Raw genomic sequence first — 18814 nt, 5'->3', positions numbered from 1 at the left:
ACAAATAACAACAATAACTACGACATCAAAAACAAAACAAAACAAAACCCTGTGGTTTCCTGATTGTTAGTTGTGTGACTTCCTCATAGGAAAATGAATCATAGTAGTGTGTGTGTGTGTGTGTGTGTGTGTGTGTGTGTGTGTGTGTGTGTGCGCGCGCGCGCGCGCTTGAACTCAGGCTCCTCCTGCTTAGCCCCATGAATGCTGAGATCACGGGCATGTGCTACCATATCCAGTAAGCCAAGCATTATTCACAAGGGAAGTAGAATTAGGATCTTCAGCATTCAAAGAATGCCAGAGTTGGTAGAGAACTTGAATTCACTTCCTGGTAGGACATGGAGGCTGAGGAGGATGGAAGATTTCCCCCACCCAGGCCAGCTGGTCAGATGATGGAAGAGGGTCACATGATCTGAGTTCATACCACAGCTCATGTGACTGTGGTTGCCCCCACCTTTCAAAACCTGATCATTGCTTAGCTATCTGGAAAATCCTGTGTTGTTTCTTTGAACTCCGTGGTTGTCAAGGTAAACATGGTTAGCCCCCGTGACCATCAGAATCGTTCTAAGTCAGTGGGAGGAGGGAAGATAAAGAGGCCTACGGGCTGGGAAGCATTGCTTGGCCTTGAGTCTCAACTGTGTAATGAGGAATAGAAGCTTAGTCCTTCTGTGTTGGGAGGTGATAGGCCCCCTTCATTACACAATGAGTGTAGGGTCACATGGAGGCATTGAACAGACACCCAGCCTGGTGCATGTGACTTCTGCTGGTAACCCCCATGAGACCCATCTTCTTTATTCATAGCAGAAACAACCTGGGCATCCTTCTCCAAAAGGAGAACTAGATTTAGGCTGAAGCAAGCCCTGGAAGGACTTGCTTACAGAAGTGCCAGACAGACAGACAACCCATGGCTGACCTCAGAGTGTCTTGTCTTGGGAAACGGCTCAGAGCTGGGGCCAGCCACCTTCTTGTTACACCGTTTGGGGCAAGGCTTTCCGATAAATTTTATGACTAACTGTGGTGTCTATGGGCACAAAACTTGAACTGGTGATGGGGCTGGGGCTGGATGCCACTCTTTGGCTTTCAAAAGTCTCAAAGTAAACTTGGCCTGAAAACTATGTAAAAATAACTGCCCCACCCCCAACTTTCCGTCCATGATCCCACAGCACCCTTCTTCTTGCCACCTGGAACGCTGCAGGGGCCTGACTCTAGGAAGCCAGGTCGAAGCCTACTGCGGCCGGAAGGGAGCTAGGTCTGTGAGTGAAGAGGGCTGGGTCCTTCTGGACCACCTGCTCCTCCTGACCTAGGTGTCTGTCTTAGGAAGCCCACACATCCCCCTGTAAGGCCAGTCTCAAGAGCCCACAAAAGAGAGAAGACAATGTTTTCGCAACGGAGTGGGACAAACAGTCCTGGGAGGCCTGCTCCTTCCTCCCCAAGCCAGCTTGCTATGTCACACCACGTGCTCTTTTCCTCTGTTCCCAGAGTGCCCCTCCTCATCTTCCTGCTCGTTTCTTGGCTGGTCCATCCAGCTCAGCTGATGGGATGAGGCAGCGTCTCCTGGAGTCATATTTTCACCCTGTGCTAGAGTGAGGATGCTCTACTTGGCATGGTTCCTGCCATCTTGGGATGAGGAGAAACTGAACAGGGTTATTGCGTGCGTGCAAATCAGGCTCACCTTTTTCCAAAGAAATAGAAAATGACTGCGAGTCTCCGCTGTCCCCAGACTCCAGTCACCTGCCTGTGCAAGAAGTCTGACTTCTAGCCAGTCTATCACATCTCTTTCCCCACTGGACCTGGCTCACACCAGGGTCAGAATCTACACCTTGTCTCCCCCACCCCATCTGACTGCTCCTCTGTCTGGAAAATCTTCCCTTGTTTTATTTGAAGAGCAGAAGTGTTCCTTCCTCTCCCTTGGTGATGAGAAAACATTCTGTGAACTTGGCATCATCTGCACTTCTAAGAGACCTTCCTTTCTGTAATCTGACCCTATCAGGCTGTTGCATAACCTCCCCACTGGGACACAGATCTCTCGGCATCTTGGGCCTCCTGTCCAGTTGTGGGAATAAAGAGAAGGTGGGGGAAAGGTCAGAGATGCTGCGTGCAAGTTGATAGCGTTGGTAGCTGCTGGGGCTGGCTAGGATAGGGCTTGTGGTAAGAACTCTGTGGAAGTTGAAGTCTGTCTTTTTCCAGCCTTTGGACACTGGCTTGGTAGAATGTTCCTGTCATCACACTTCAAGCCACCTCAGCCCAGCCACAGTTCTGGGTCCCACTGAAGCCTGGCTTCTCTGTGCTTTTAGGAAACTAGTAGTCTGTGGGCATTCTTGGCAAGGGTATGTATTTATATTTAGGAAGGAAGCTTGCTTCTCCGGAAGGTTATATAGGATGTCCTTCAGTGGGCTTTTCCAGGAATTTCACATGGAAATGCCAGTGTAGGAGAAGCAAGTCAGATAAAGGAGTGTACATACACAGCTGTCGGCTGCAGGCAGAGATCTGGCAAACTGGCCTTGTCCATGCCACTCAAAATTATTTAAGAAGGAGACTGTCAGCTATCCCGGCCCCTCGGAGGACTGCTACGTTCATGTACCAGGCACCAGGCAGGGCCCCTGGTGATGTTTTCCGTGAGTCTTTCGGTCGCCCACATCTGTGGCAGGTGCTGTGCACAAGTACCTCGCTTTGAACTTTATATTCATGCTCTTATGTAACTGTCCCCACAGCCCTGTGAGGTAAGGACAGCCATTTTCCATTTCATGGCTGAGAGATGAAGATTGAGGGAGGTTATGCATTCTGCCCAAGACTGGTTAAAGGAGTGACTCTGGAGTTAGAACCTGGATCTGTTGCGTTCTAAAGGTGTCCTTCCTTCCAGTCCCCCTGTTCATACTTCTCAAACTCTGCTTCTCAGACCATTGCTGGCATTAGAATCATCAATTTGATTTTTTGGGGAAAGACCCAGGAACCGAAATTTTTGGAAAAAAAGAAGTTTCATATTTCAAGTGTGTGTGTGTGTGTGTGTGTGTGTGTGTGTGTGTGTGTGTGTGTGTACATGCCTGTAGTACTATGGTGCACGGGTGGAAGTCATATTAAAACTTGCAGGAGGCAATTCTTGCCTTCCACCATATGGATCCTGGGGATTGAACTCAGGTCCTTAGACTTGGCTGCAAACGCCTTTAGCCACTGAGCCAGCTCTCCAGCCTCTATGTGGAAATCTTTTGAGCTGACACAGCACATGCGTGTCAGTGTCAACCTTCAGGAGTTGGTTCTTTCCTTCCACCGTGTAGGTCCCAGGCATAGGACTCAGGCCATCAGGATTGTGGACATGCACCCCTAACCACTGAGCCACCTCCCTGGTTCAGGAATCCAATTGTCCATGAGCTCCTGTCTGGCGATGCTCTTGTACAAAGGGGTTGGCACACCTCTCGCCGAGCGGCTTCCCTCTCTGACTCAGTGAGACATGGCACTTGGGCCCTTTGCCGCCAAGAAAGCCTGCTTGTTGCTATTTCCAGGCGTAGGCAGCAGGGGCGGCGGTGGGTGGGGGTGGGGGGTGTTTGGTCGGCTTGCCCCTGCCGTGATACATCTCGGAATGCCACTTCACTTCTGAGGCCAGGGAGGAAAGAACAAGAAAGCAAATTTATGAATCATGGTTCTGTTTATGTTTTGGTTGCTGAGGCTAAATATTTATTGCTTTAAGTAAGAGGTTCTGCTTTAATTAGAGTCGTAACTAACCACAAATGCATCGACATGTATTGTCGGGGCCGTAGACAAGCATCTCTGGACAGGAAGCCAAATACAACTCAGACTTTTAATGTACCAGGGCCATGGATCAAAGTGTGAAAGCTTACCGAAATGAACAAAGAGCTTTGCAAATCGAAAAGTATGTAGAAGTTTAAGCTAGGGACTTGGCTGTTTTTCTTGCTGTGACTTCTCGGGTGATATCAGAGATGCTATGGTAGAAGGGATAAAGGTGTGGTCAGCTGAGAAAGCCTGTGATTAAAAAGCACACAGATTGGGGAGACGGCTCAGGTAGCAAAGTGCTTGCCTTGCAAACAAGGACCTGGGTGATCTCTAGAAACCTGTGTGAAAACGCTGTGTGGGATGGTTCATGCTTGGAATCCCGGCGCTGGGGAGGCAGAGACAAGTGGATCCCTGAAGCTTGTCGCCCCTCCATGTTACCTAATAACGGAGTTCCAGGTCAAGCGAGAGACCCTGTCTCAGGTTGGCAGGGCCCGAGGAAGGTACCCGAGGTTGACCTTTAGCTGCTAATCACTTCTTAAAGGCTTTACGATTGAGCCAGTGGGGAGGCAGAGGGAGGTCATCTGACCTGGGTCTTCAAACCTGATGAGTTGGCTGCTGTGTGGTTAAAACAAAGGCTCTTCTGGGAGAATCGGAGGTCTTCCAGCATTCTCTTCCACCATTTCTAAGCTGGGCATGTGGCTACTGGATGGGGTGTGGGAACCAGAAAGCCAGCCCGCTCTTCCAGAAGCTGCAGGGAAGTGTGAGGGTGTGACTCACTCAGAGCACCAAGGCCTCTGGGCATGAGGAGCAGGTGCGAGGGGCTGATGCAGAATACAGAGCAGGGGTCAGACCTTGCCCTTTGCCCCCTCTTCCACATGGTCAAGCCAGCTGACTGGTCAGAGATCACGTGCCAGTGTGACCCTGTCCTGGAAACCACAACAGAGAAAGGAAGATGTCTCAAAGAGTGGAGGGTTCGCAGACAGAGGCAAAGCCTGGACGGTGACCGTACTTTCTGACTCCCAGACGATTAAATTAGGTAAGCAGAGTGAAGTCCCAGCTAGGGCTTCCTCTCTTCCTGACCATAATCTTAGGCCAATCAAAGCCAGCAGCTTGGCCTCCTGTGCTTCTGCCACCAGCCTAACAGTCTCAGCTTCCTGACAATTCCCAGGTCCCCAGCGTGATCAGGAAACAGTCCAGGTGTTACTAATTAGTCGGATGTGCAAAGGGGAGAAATGGGTCATAGGTCAAGTCTACTGAAGGATTAATTAATTTTTTTTTTTTTTTTTTTTTGAGAAAGTGTTTCACTCTGTAGCCCAGTCTGGCCTAGAATCCACTATTCCCAGGCTGGCCTCGAACTAGAAGCGATCCCCCTGTCTCAGATTCCCAAATGCTAGGCTTACAGGCACGGTCCATTGTGCCTGGTATATTCTCTCCCCCTTGTTCTGAAATTACATCTTCTAAATGAGAGAAGGCTGCTTGGCTTCCATGGGCTTCAAAAAACAAACCCAAACCGACCGTTGATCCCTGGCCTCACACCCATACTTGTGTACGGGGACCTACATCCCCACACCCACCCCGACACATGAACACTCACACACAAACAAACAAACAACAAACAAGCGCCCGAGCTACATTTGACTTTGAAATGCGTTGTGTCTGACTCTCTAGCCTGGGAATGAGTCCTGTCCAAGTTATGTTACTGGGAGAGCTTTATATGTAAATAATTGATGTGCCGCCTCCCCATATCCCCCCCCCCCCCCCCCCCCCCCCCCCCCCCCCCCCCCCCCCGGTCAGGCCAGCGAATCACGGCCTCTAGGGGAAGAGCTTCACCATGGTGTTTTTAAAGGAGCCCGCCTATGATTCCAACATACATTCAGGATGAGGACTGCTGTGTTAGAAGATTTCATTGGTGAGGGTCCTGACTGTGTAACTGGATCTGGATTTACTAACTACTTAAACTAAGCCGGGGCTGATGGCACATTCCTGTTATCCTAGCTACTCAGGAGGCTGAGGCAGGAGATTTGACAAATTGAGGGTAGCCTGGGCTGCATAGTGAATTCAAGGCTAGTCCAGGCAGTTTCGTGAGACCTTGTTTCAAAAATAAAAATTAAAAGAAGGGGTAGGGGCTGCAGATATAACTCAAACTCAGTGGTAGAGCAGTTCCCTAGCATAGGAAAGGCCCCGAATTCAGACCTCAGTCCTGGAAATATTGCTTAATCTCTTTGAGCTTTTCCCATTTTTCCATAGAAAAAATGGGGACCACAGTGTATAATACGAAAGATTTGTCATACAAGGGCTGGTGGGATGGCTCAACAGACAAAGGCGTTTGCAGACAAGCCTAAACACCTAGCTTAATCCTCAGGACACACATGGTTTAAAAATAGAACCTTGCCGGGTGGTGGTGGCGCACGCCTTTAATCCCAGCACTCGGGAGGCAGAGCCAGGCGGATCTCTGTGAGTTCCTGGCCAGCCTGGTCTACAAAGTGAGTCCCAGGAAAGGCGCAAAACTACAGAGAAACCCTGTCTCGAAAAACCAAAATAAATAAATAAATAAATAAAATAAAAATAGAACCAACTCCCAAAAGTGGTCCTTTGACCTCCACATGCATACCTTGGTGTGAGCATACACACACACACACACACACACACACACACACACACACACACACACACACACACACAAATACATGTGCAAAAGATTGTCATCCAAATCCAATGAAATAACGTAGGAAAGCACTTAGCCACATGTTTACGAAACATAGTTTGTTACTAGGTAAAGGCTCCATTAATAGACAATGTTATTGTCCGAGTGTTATTATTAACTTGTAATGAGGAATAAAACAGCTGCCCAGAGGCAGTTATTCTGGACTCTGTCCTTGCTAGTACAGATAAACTACACACACACACACACACACACACACACACACACACACACACACAAAAAAAAAAAGTCCGATAAGCACACGTGGCTGACAATTGCACTCCACCCCTCGGAAGGCCAGAGGAAGATGCTGGGGAGACCTTTCTCCACTCCTAGCAGGGCTGGTGAGAAACTGGGGTTTGGAGCAGAGTTATGTCCATGTTGTGGGTGGTAAATATTTAGTTTTGTAAGTGTTTGCCCAAACGCAGGATTCAAGCTAAGTCCCTTTTGCATCCAAGGACTGTGGAACTGGGATCCTATATGTGGCTGGAATAAGTGATCATGACTCTCAGGTAAAATTAGAACCTCAGGTGCAGCTGGATTAGCTGAGCAGCCCCACCCACACGGTCATGTTGAGGGGCCTCTATGGGCCAATCCTCTCTCTCGGTTGCTGCACTTTGCATGTGGTTTGTCCACTGTGTTGACAGATACATTTGCTGCCGGCACAGTTCCTTCTAAGCCCTCCAGCTTCTGACCCTTTGCTGAAAGATGATGGGCATGGTGAGTGTTTCCACTGAGAAACCCCTGGAGAAGGTCAGCCGCCCGCAGAAGAGCTGCCCACGGGATCCCCTCAAACAGGTGTCCTTTTTGCTTGCCACAGAGCTGAGCAACAGCTCCTGCCTTCTGGTTGGAGATAATGATTTACTTCTTGGATCCAATGCCTTGGCCCTGTTTGAGCATCTGGCCTCAAAGGTTAAGTAGGGCCCTTTGAATGTCATGCATCATGGGCTGTAAATAAAAGGGCCCCATCTTTCCACCCACTCATACCAAAAGTGTCCGTGCAAATGCTCCTTCCAGGGCTGGAAAGACCCGCAGATTCCCCAGCACGTGTCTGTGCTCAGACTCTTTCCTGTTTGGCCTTAAGCTAAGCATGCCATGCATCCTGAACCCACGTGGAAACGCGTTCTGTGCTCTGCCCCAGTTCTGGAGTTTCTATTCCACGTGCGTGAATAGTCTCGTCCTTTGTGTGTTTTTGGGAGAGAAGGCTTTGGTGGAAAGTGTGCACTGGAGGAATACTGGACGAGATCAAAGAACTTTTCAGTCTGTAGGGACTGAATTTAGTTGGTTTTCCGAGCGCAACACATTAAATGTGAACAGCCCATAGGGGAGGAGCTCTTTTGTGTACCGTTTCTTCTCTCAGCACTTGGGGGACTCCAGAGCTCCTTGTGTGCTGGTCCCAGGAATTTGGAGCACTTCCGGGCTGGTGCACTGAGCCAGGGACATCAAAGGTTCTGTTTGTGGCCGTGAGAGTACAGAGGGAGGAAGCCTTCATCTTGGTCGCCTTGCCTCCCCACCCATGATTGCTTTTATTATTTACACCAGCCAAACTTGGGGAAGTTGCATGACCACAGTGTGTGTGAGCCACATACAGCACTTGCTTTGGAAGAACTTCTTACACGCGAACCTTGTGGAATCCCTGGCCTCTGGCTCAACTGGGGATGAGGGTGGGGTGTGTGTGTGTGTGTGTGTGTGTGTGTGTGTGTGTGTGTGTGTGTGTAGGAGTGGTGGAGCCCGTCATGGTTAATTCAACGCAGCATGTGTATTCAGGATGTTTTCTTAAAACATGACCTCATCTCTTCCAGCCCACGGGCTGTCATTATATTGGTGGTCACTTTTGACTTGGCTACAAAAATAATGCCTCCCATTACTAATGTGAAAGTTCATAGATTGCACACAGGATATTCTTACCTCCCCCCAAGAGGCAAGCACTCGGAAAGATGACCGATACTGTCTCATCAGAACGACTCATTAATTCGAGGAAAAACAAAGCAAAACAAAATAAATCCATGTGAGATCAGTCAGGCACTGGGTAGATTGAACATCTGAGGAAGCCCCCTCTTCCAAAGAATTGTAGTTTTTGATTTCATTATCTTTCGGTACTGGAGATTAAACCCAGGGCTCCATTCGTACTGGGTAGATGTGAACACCTTGGAGGGGTCTGTTCTCTCTTTCTTTTCATCAGACAGGCACGTAATCAACTGAGGCACAAACTCATTTTTTTCAACCAAGATTCTTTAAGTGCCTAGGATGTCTTGAGTCTCATAGTGCAGGGACACATGAGAAGTAAAGAATAAAACAGTTTAAAGTGGGGATGTCACGAGAGGAATTGATAAAATTAACAGGGGGCTCTGTTTGTGTATGTTAAGTCCAGTAAAATCAAAGCATGCACCGAAAGCTGTTAACTAGTTGGGGGACTGGGTAGTAAAAAAAATATATATATATATATAAATTTTAAAGAAAGTCATTTCTTTGTTGAAATATTGGACACTCTTAGAGAGGAACTGTTCTCCCACAGGCCAGCTCTTAGCTGAAAAAGAAGTTTGGAGTCACTGATGTTCATGAAACAACTGCTTCTTCTCACAGGCGGAAGTTCAGCCAAGCAGACCACCTGGGAAGGTGGGCATCGTGTCCCAGCACTGGCTTACTGGCCTGGCAGAGTCCCAGCCAATGTCACGAGCACTGCCTTGCTAAGGTAGGAGATCTGAAAGACCTTTGGATTTGGAGGGGGTTTGGAGCCAGAGTCGATGTGGACACATGGGAGGCTGGAGATCCCGGCAAACTCAGTGCTCTTCCGTTACCTTTATTAGCCAGGAATTCTACATATGCCCGAGCTCTGACGGCAGCAGTGTGGATTTGCCTATAAAGCAATTCCATGTGGCAAAGAAGGCTGCAGAGGTCCTGAACTGCCCCCCCCCCCCGGGGACAATACTTGAGTAAACAAGGGACCTTGCTGGTTCCTAATCCTCGGCATTAGTTCTTGGCAGTGTGTGCTACAGAGAAAAGCAGGCAAAAAAATGGCAGCCAGAGTGAAGTGCCCGGAAACCCTAATTATTCATCCCATTTTATTAGGCATTAGGGTAGATGTCCTAGGTGTCTGGGGGAAACCTGCACATCACTGGTGATCAAATGCCCCTAAGAAAGAAGTACAGACATCTGAATGCCCTGGAGGCCAGGAAAGAGACAGATGGCCCCAGTGGACTAAGAGGGAAAGAATCCTTAGATGAGGATGTCATCCAGCCTTGGGCAATGCAGCCTCCAGTGGCAGAATCTCTAGGAACATCTCTTGTCAGGAGCACTGTATGTACGAAATCTCTCCCATGTATTAAAGCAAAAAGATAAAGTCGGTTTCTTGGCAGAAAATCTGGCTGTGACGGGTCTCTGGAAACGTTGCCATGGGAACTAAGGAACCCTGACTTATAGCTGGTACCCCTCACTAAGTCATTTAAGAAGAATTTGTTTATTTATATATTTAGTGTATGTGTGCATGTGGAGTGTGTGTGTGTGTGTGTGTGTGTGTGTGTGTGTGTGTGTGTGTGTGTGTGTATGTGTGTGTCTATACATGCATGTGTATAGAGAGGCCAGAGTTCATCACTGGAATTGTTTTTCTGAAACCATCCACCTTGTGTTTTGTTCTATGACTTTATTTAATTTTTAAGGTTTGCATGTGTGAGAGTCCTCTGTCTACATACATTTTATGTTTGCCATGTACATACAGTGTGGTGGAGGCCAGAAGATGGCATCATATCTCCTGGAACTAGAGTTACAGACAGTTGTGACCCATTATGTAGGTGCTGGGAACCGAACACAGGTCCTCTGTAAGAGCAGCGAGTGCTCTTAACCACGGAGTCATTTCCCCAGCTCCTCACCTTTCTCTTTGAGACAGGGTCTCACTATGATCTGGGGTCTCAATGATTTGGTTAGGCTACCTGGCCAGCCAGCCCCAGGGGCACTTCTGTCTTTGCCTTAACCCATCACTGAGATTACAAGTGCATGGTGCCATACCCAACTTTCTACATGGGTACTGGGGATCGAACCCGGGTCTTCACGCTTGTGTGGCAAGCACTTTACCAACTGTACTATCTCCCAAGCCCAACTCCTTGCTAATTCAGATGGGTCACTGCTGTCTGGTTCTACCTTGTACTCACCGACACAGCAGAGGCACCACCCAAGTTCTTACTCATGTGCTTGGGACAATACCGTTTGTCTGGTTGAGAGGTTCTTTGGCAACAACCTGATAGGTTCTGGCAGGAGAACCGTGCCAGCCAGAGGAAAGCAGACATTACCAGCACCCTCCAACATCTCCAGACCCAGCAGAGAGGAAGGGCTGAAACTGAAGTCAAGGGCAGGAGGGGTGGGCAGTTCTGACAGCCACAGAAATGGGCGAGTAGGCATCACCCCTGCCAGCCCTCAGATCCCTCGGGGGCTGCGGGTCATCCCTGTGCTATCAGGAGGGGGCAGCGTGCAGTTCGAGGGAACCAGCAGGCGTGACAACAACCACGCCGTTTGGAATCCATGATGTCAGGCTGCCTGGAAGAAGGCCAGGAGGTCTGCTTCTATAGATGTGGCTTGGGTGGATCCAGGTTGCTTATCAAGGGGTGGGGGCGAGTGCTGGGCTGCCCCTGCACAAATAGGTCCATAGACTCTTCAAGGCTTGGCTTTTCCCTCCTGAAACGTAAGCAGTGGCCTCTTATCTGAGAATTGTGTTTGTACCTGCCATCAGCGACGGCACCACAATAAGCTATTGTCTCATTGACAGTCAGACGACAATGACCGAGGCCATAGTTGGGTGACTAAAGAGAGTTCTTGGTATAGAGAGCATTTTCCTGAGGGCCTCTTTGTCAGAAGAAAGCTAGCGGAGCATGTCAGCCCCTCTTGGGATGTTTTTGGTGTGAAGTTAGTCCGAATGGCAGCCAGGGTTTCTCTCTCTTCTTCTTCTCCCATGTCAATCCACGCAGGTGACTGGGTGAGGCTTCTTACTGCCTTTTTCCTGGGGCCCCCTCATGTCAGCACCCAGGGGAACATGATTTTGATCCATGTTCTAGAACGGAGTGCTCACACTTCATTTCGTGGTAGCCCCGGCTTGTCACCTGTGTTAGTACTTTATCCTTGGAGGAGAGGGGCCTTCTACAGCATCGGTAACTTCTTTGTGGCCAGAGTTCCTTCAGTGTCTATTCAAATGCCCCAAGAAATTAGGGCATCTTAAAGTAGTCGAGTTAATGTACATACTGTCATAAAGACAGAAGTTTTAAAAAGAGCATTCTGGGAGATATGTGTGGGGAGTACCAAAGATGGCTTAGCTTCCAGAGGTGCCTGCTGCTAAGCCGGGTGAACTGAGTTCCATCCCGGTTCTCACAAGGTGGGAAGAGAGAAATGACTCCTGGAAGTTGTCTTCTGACCTCCACATGTGCATGCAGCACCGGTGTGCCCCCACACATACACACAATAAACAAACAGACATAATAAAAATTCAATTTAAAAAGGATATGCTGGGGGGAGGGGTGCTGGAGAGATGGCTCAGTGGTTAAGAGCACTGGCTGCTCTTCCAGTGGTCCTGAGTTCAATTCCCAGCACCCACATGTTGCTCACAGCCATCTATAGTAGGATTGATGCCCTCTTCTGGCATAAGATTGTACATGCAGACAGAGCACTCATATACATATAAAAAAAAAGAAAGAAAAAGAGTGGGCTGGAGGCATTTAGCATGAAGCTCATTGGCTATTTTTTAGAGAAACCCAGTGTTAATAGTTGGATGTATGCCTCACTGGTATAAAATTATTTAAGAAAGATCTTGCACATGACTGCCCCTCAAAGCCTGAAGACATATTCCCAAATAGAGACAACCCATTATTTAACAAATATTTTATTGCTGATTCCAACTATGGGTGAAACATTGCTCTGGATATTAGGGAGGTAGTCATGAGCAAATCAGCTTGGAAGGTATTGGTTTTGAGAAGTCAACTTACCTTCAGAAGAATGACTTTGTGGGCAAAGTCGAAAAGTTGTGATAATTTTACCCTACAATTCTAGTGAAGTGCTTCTCAAACTTAACATTGTGTATATTTTGAGCCAGATAATTATTTGCTGTGGGGGATGGGGTCTGTCCTGTGAGTTGTGGGATGTTTAGCACAATGCCAGGCCTCTTCCTGGTAACTGTTTATAACAACCAAAGTATCTCCAGGCAGTACCACATGTCCCCTGGAAGGACAGAAAGACACTATTTGAGAATCACAACTTAAGTAAAATTTCTCTTAGTCTTATGGAAGAAATTGAAGGTTCCGCTCTGTACCTGAGATGGACATCTCCATCCCTGTTCTGGATGGAGGACCACTCCTGGCTCTGTGCCTGAGATGGGCATCTCCATCCCTGTTCTGGTTGGAGGACCACTCCTGGCTCTGTGCCTGAGATGGGCATCTCCATCCCTGTTCTGGATGGAGGACCACACCTGACTCTGTAGCTGAGATGGGCATCTCCATCCCTGTTCTGGATGGAGGACCACTCCTGGCTCTGTGCCTGAGATGGACATCTCCATCCCTGTTCTGGATGGAGGACCACTCCTGGCTCTGTGCCTGAGATGGGCATCTCCATCCCTGTTCTGGATGGAGGACCACTCCTGGCTCTGTGCCTGAGATGGACATCTCCATCCCTGTTCTGGATGGAGGACCACTCCTGGCTCTGTGCCTGAGATGGACATCTCCATCCCTGTTCTGGTTGGAGGACCACTCCTGGCTCTGTGCCTGAGATGGGCATCTCCATCCCTGTTCTGGATGGAGGACCACTCCTGTCAAGAACAGGGGCAAGCAGGAGTTAGCTGGACTGATAAGTTCTTGCAACAATCTCATTGGGAAATCGGCTGGAGCTGCAGAGAAGGCCCAAGCTACCCCAAGGGGCCCTGCTGATACTAGTAAGACAGTGGTTCTAAGGAAGAAGTGAAGCTCAGCAGATTGTGTCTTGTCTGCAGGCATAGAATTGGGTCCAGATGCAGAAGCTGTGAAGTCCTTGTCCACATCATGTCCTGTGGTCTATATGATACATCCTGGGCGGTACCCAGCCATGCATCCCCTCTCAAGGCCATCTGCTCTCTCCTGGGTCTGGCAGTGGTGAGAATTTAGGGAGATGGGCCAAGGTCTCTCTCCTGCCCCCTGAGATGCTGTCCAGAAGAGACACTTGTCATTTGTTGTTTGACATCCTCTGATGCTCTAGGACCCCGGCTTTCTCTGAAGTAGGTACTTTGGGGGCCAGGCTTACCTATTAGAGAGACTCAAGAGTGGGGAGATCCTGGGATGGGCTGCCAGTCAAATGTGAACGCAGGCTAGCCCCCGAAGCCTCTGCAGTGTGACTAAGACCAGGAAGGGGTGGAGACCCAGCTTTTCCAGGGATAATGAGAGGGAATAACAATGCTGAAAGAAAATTACAATTAAATGCTAAAAAAAGAGCCTGTTTCTGTGTCCCGGGGACGGTTCACCCTCCCCTGGAGGTGGTTCTGTTCTCATCTCTTCTGTTCTTGGCACCTTTCTGTACTTGCCTCCTTCACTCCCGGGGAGAGAGGGGAAGAGAGTGACTCCTTTACCCTGGTCCAAGTATCCCCAGTCCTTCCCTGACACCCCGCTTCTCTTTTTCCATCTTTGGGTCAGATTTCCCCCAGTTCAATTGCCCTCGGCTTCTAGGAAACCCTCCTTCCTGCCTTCTCCCTGCCTGTTGTGACATCTCAGTTCCCACCCACCCGACCTTGGAGCCCAGGGCTATTCTACCAGGAGAAAGCGCTCCCCCCCCATGCGACCCTTCAGCTCCCTCCCTGCTGGCATAGCTTGGGTCCAGCAGGCAGAGCCCTTCCGTACCCTCATCATCACCACCCAATCTCTACTCCCTTTGATACCTCGCTTGTTGGATGGGATAGTGCAAGCCTATGGTTCTAGCTACTTGGGAGGAGCGAGACAGGAGAACAGTTGCTTGAACTTAGAAATCCAAAGCAGCCTGGACAACACAGAGAGATCTTATCTTAAAATCAATGTACAGGAACACATGTCCTCTCTTGTGAGCAAGCTTCCAAGAAATATGAAAAAGAAAATAGGTTTTTTTTTTTTTTTTTTTTGGTTTTTCGAGACAGGGTTTCTCTGTGTAGCTTTGCGCCTTTCCTGGAACTCACGTGGTAGTCCAGGCTGGCCTCGAACTCACAGAGATCTGCCTGGCTCTGCCTCCCGAGTGCTGGGATTAAAGGCGTGCGCCACCACTGCCCGGCAAGAAAATAGTTTTGTCACGATGGAAGAATGTGAAAGGTGTCACCCTGCCTGCTCCCAGGCTAGCCTTTTGTTCAGTGTGCAAAGCTGTCTGTCTCAGCCCTCTCCTTTCACGAGTGGGCACTGCCTTCCTTTCTGACTATCAGAGGGTCTATGGAAGTGTTGCTTTGGGGGGCGGAAACCCACTTATACACCAGGCCCATGAAGCACAGTGCCAGAGCCCATGAAATGTTTACATGAGGGGGCCAGGGATGTAGGTCAGTTGGTAGAGTGCTCGCCTAGCCTGCACAAAGCCCAGGGTTTGATCCCCAACACTGTGTACACAGGATGTGGTAACACATGCCTGTAATCCCAGCACTCTAGAGGGCAGCCTTGGACACATGACAGTCTTGTCTTAAAAAAAGAAAAATTACTTGGGACTAGGGAGATTTCTCAGTGGGTAGGAATATTTATACAGCACAGGACCTGAGTTTGAACCCCCAGAACCCACATAAAAACCCTGAAATAGCCGAAGGCATGCCTATAACCCCAATGTTCTAGGGGATGGAGATAGTATCACTGAGGCTTGGCGGCTGCCAGCTCATCTCCAGATTCAGTGAGAGACCCTGTCTCAAGCAAATAAGGTGGAGCGTGACATAGCAGGACACATGACATCCTCTTCTGCATCCTGGTGCATGTGCTGAATGTACACCTGCACATAAATGTACATATACCATATGCCCACTCTCGCACACATGTGCAAAACAAAGAAGAAAGGAAAAGAAAAATACTTTGAAGTGGAATAAAATGGTTTATATCTGTTTGTCTTTATATCAATAGTTGTAAAATGTAATTTCTTTTTTTAGACTTTTTAAAATTCTGTGTATGGGGGGGTGGGGTTTGTGCACCTGAGTGCAGGTGCTCACAGAGGCTGGAGTTACAGGAAATTGTGGGCTGCCTGATGTGGGTGCTGGGAATCGAACTTAGGCCCTCTGCAGGAACTTAGCCACCTTTCTAGCCCATCTTTTGTAATAGAGGAAGAAACCCATGAAAGCAAAAATGCCCACCCAGGTCAGAACGCAGCTCTGACAGGAAACCAAGCACCAGAATGAACATGCTGGACATGCAGCATTGGGTTTGGCAGGTTTGGAGTTCGACTTTTTTGTTTTTTCTACTTCTTCAAGGTTTCAAAGACTTCCAGAACCTGTTTCTTGGATTAAGACTGAGATCTGGAGGGCCACCAGTAGCCTCATTAAGACAGACCTGGCCTCCAGGTTCACATACAGGAAAGCCCAGTCTTGGGTCTGTGTGTTCCAGGGAGCATTTACTCTCCCACTGCTAACCTCGGGGCTGGGCTTCTGCCATTCTTAGATAAATGACTTTCTGACAGCCCAGGCATGCCCAGGCTGGACTGGGCTACCTTCAGCAGTGCGAGTCACCAGACCTGTTGAAGGAGTTTTCTTTGTGGGTGAAAGTTCTCTTTGAGTTCTGTGTAGACTAGAAACCTCCGAAGGACATGCCAGACACACTGGGATTCCTTGAGTGTTAGATTTAGATTAGTGCTGTGAGTCAGGATGCCAAACCTCATGATACAGAGGAGGAAAAAGACAGAAAAAAAGAAAGTGTGTAATTCATTCTGAAAGTTTAATTCAGAGTCTGTGTCCCTGGCTTCCTGGTTTGACCTGTCTGTGATGCTGATGTCTCTTAAGATGGAAAAAGAAAGCCTGCAGTCCACTTCAAATTTATGTGAGTGTGTGTGAGTGTGTATGAGTGTGTGTGAGTGTATGTGTGAGAGTGTGTTTGTGAGTGTATGTGTGAGAGTCTGTGTTGAGTGTATGTGTGTGTGTTGAGTGTATGTGTGTGTGAGCATATGTGAGTATATGAATGTGTGTGTTTGTGAGTGTACATGTATAAGTATGTGTGAGTATATGTGTGTGAGCATGTGTGAGTGTATGAGTGTATGTGTGTGTAATTGTGTGTGAGAGTGTATGTGTGTGTGAGCATATGTGAGTGTATGAGTGTGTGTGTGTTTGTGAGTGTATGTGTATAAGTATGTGTGAGTGTGTGTGTGTGAGTGTGTGTGTGTGAGCATGTGTGAGTGTATGAGTGTGTATGTGTGTTTGTGAGTGAGTGTGTGTGAGCATATGTGAGTGTGTATTTGTAAGTGTATGTGTATAAGTGTGTGAGTGTATGTGTGTGAGCATATGTGTAAGTGTATGAGTGTATATGTGTGTGTGAGTGTGTGTGAGCATATGTGAGTGTACGTGTGTGAGAGCATATGTGAGTGTATGAGTGTACATGTGTGTGTGAGTGTATGTGTGTGTGTGAGCATTTGTGAGTGTATGACTGTGTGTGTGTGTGTGTGTGTGTGTGTGTGTGTGTGTGTGTGTGTTGGTCAAGAGCATTTGCTGAGCAATCAAGAAGACTGGGCTTTAGACCCCAGCACCCACATACAAGCTGGATGCCCACGAATGCCTGTAACCCCAGCTCCAAGACAGGCAGGGTGAGACAGTGAGGGGAATCAGCAGGGTGTGCTGGCTTCCAGACTAGCAGAGAAAACACCAGCCCAGGTTCCGGGAGAGACACTGCCTCAAAGGAATAGATAGAGAGTGATAGAGGAGGACAGCAACACCTTTTACATACAGGTGTGTAGACAGCTCCACCCAGGTGCGCAGACCCCCACACAGGTGCTCATATGCACACAAATTAAAACTACCTACTGTAGAGTGTAGATCCTGTTTTTCTTGCCTATGGGTTTGATACTGATCTCTCTTAGTGGTGAGAGAGAGAGACAGACAGACAGACAGACAGAGAAGAGAGAGCATGAGTTCTAACAAATAGCCCTAAACCATCTCAGCCTTTTCAGACCACACTGTAGACCTCTTTGCTTCCTGGTCTGTGGCAGGAACCTTGGACTCTGCTCAGTTTTCCAGACTGTTCTGTACTCTGTTGAGTGCTGACTCTGCATGCCTTCACTGCGCACCAGTGTGGGATGCCAGTTCCTGGTGTGCCTATCTCAAGAAATAAGCCACCAGTTTTGTGAACTGTGAAAGCTGCGGGCAAATAGAAACACTTTGTCCCACAGTCAACGAGAGAGATTCCGCCGCAGGTCATAGGCAGAGCCCTGGAGAGGAGAAGCAGGTGGGCAGATTGGAGATGCTACTTGCGTGGTGGATCTTCTCTGTAGCCTCCATGGAAGGCAGAGAGCCACTTCCTAGAACTTAGGGTGGATAAATTGATAAGACATGGCCCTGAGAACTTTCCTATCCCTGATCCTGAGTTCTGATGCTGTCCCAGCCTCTGGGTACCAGGACCTCTTTTCTGGGAAAGTCTAACCCATGACAGAATTCATGTTGACTCAGCCCCCTAGTTCTGGCAAATCCCATTGGCTCTCTCAATTCCCCTGGCTCTTCTACAAGCTGCTCTGTTGAAAGGGCAGCCCCTCTGCTGTTTTTGACGACCCACCCCCATCTCCTGATGTGAGCACAGTAGGCTTTTGGGAGATATGCAGTGTGATAAAGTTCCACATGACTTAAAAAAAAAAATTCACATGACACAACCTGTAATCTTAGCCCTCATAAAGTAGAGGCAAGAGGGTCAGGAGTTCAAGGCTGGTCTGGGTACATGAACCACCGTCTTAACAAACAAACAAAACAGAAAGGAATAAAATCACATTAACAAGACCACCAGTTAAAATAGTGGGTGGGGCTGGGAAGATGGCTCAGGGGCTAAAACTCTTGCTAGGTGAGCATGGGGGCCTGGGTTCGGATCCCCAGCACCCATGTACAAGCTGGACATCAAGGCACATCTGGGACTCCAGTGCTGGAGGGAAAAGGATCCTGGAGCCTCACTGGCAGGTCAAGCTGAAATATCAAGAGAGTCTGTCTCAGAAACCAAATGTAGAATGATACAGGAAGACATTTGATGTTAACCTCTGACCTCACACATGTACATGTGGGCAAGCATACACACATGTTTGTACTGCATGCACACAAGAATTTGAATTCTACTTATTTATTTATTTATTTATCTATCTATTTATTTATTTATTTATTTATATTTTATGTGCATTGGTGTTTTGCCTGCATGTATGCCTGTGTGAGGGCATCAGATCGCCTGGAATTGGAGTTACAGACAGTTGTGAACTGCCATGTGGATGCTGGAAATTGAACCCAGG

The 18814-nt window shown here is 48.4% G+C and overlaps 1 protein-coding gene across 7 annotated transcripts in view; it reads left to right on the top strand.

Moving 5' to 3' along the window:
* Positions 1 to 18814, top strand: part of Arsg (arylsulfatase G) — a 132492-nt gene that overhangs the window by 98695 nt on the left and 14983 nt on the right. For all 7 annotated transcript variants that reach the window (XM_052757241.1, XM_052757245.1, XM_052757243.1 and 4 more), the window contains one exon: positions 9008 to 9116. In XM_052757241.1, coding sequence (XP_052613201.1) covers positions 9008 to 9116 — 109 coding nt within the window. The remainder of the gene's footprint in view (positions 1 to 9007; positions 9117 to 18814) is intronic.

Source organism: Peromyscus californicus, unplaced genomic scaffold (genome assembly GCF_007827085.1).
Source record: "Peromyscus californicus insignis strain IS unplaced genomic scaffold, ASM782708v3 Scaffold_3__1_contigs__length_106647218, whole genome shotgun sequence".
NCBI lineage: Eukaryota > Metazoa > Chordata > Mammalia > Rodentia > Cricetidae > Peromyscus > Peromyscus californicus.
The sequence above is the reverse complement of the archived record's forward strand: the minus strand, read 5'-3'. Positions and strand labels throughout refer to the sequence as shown.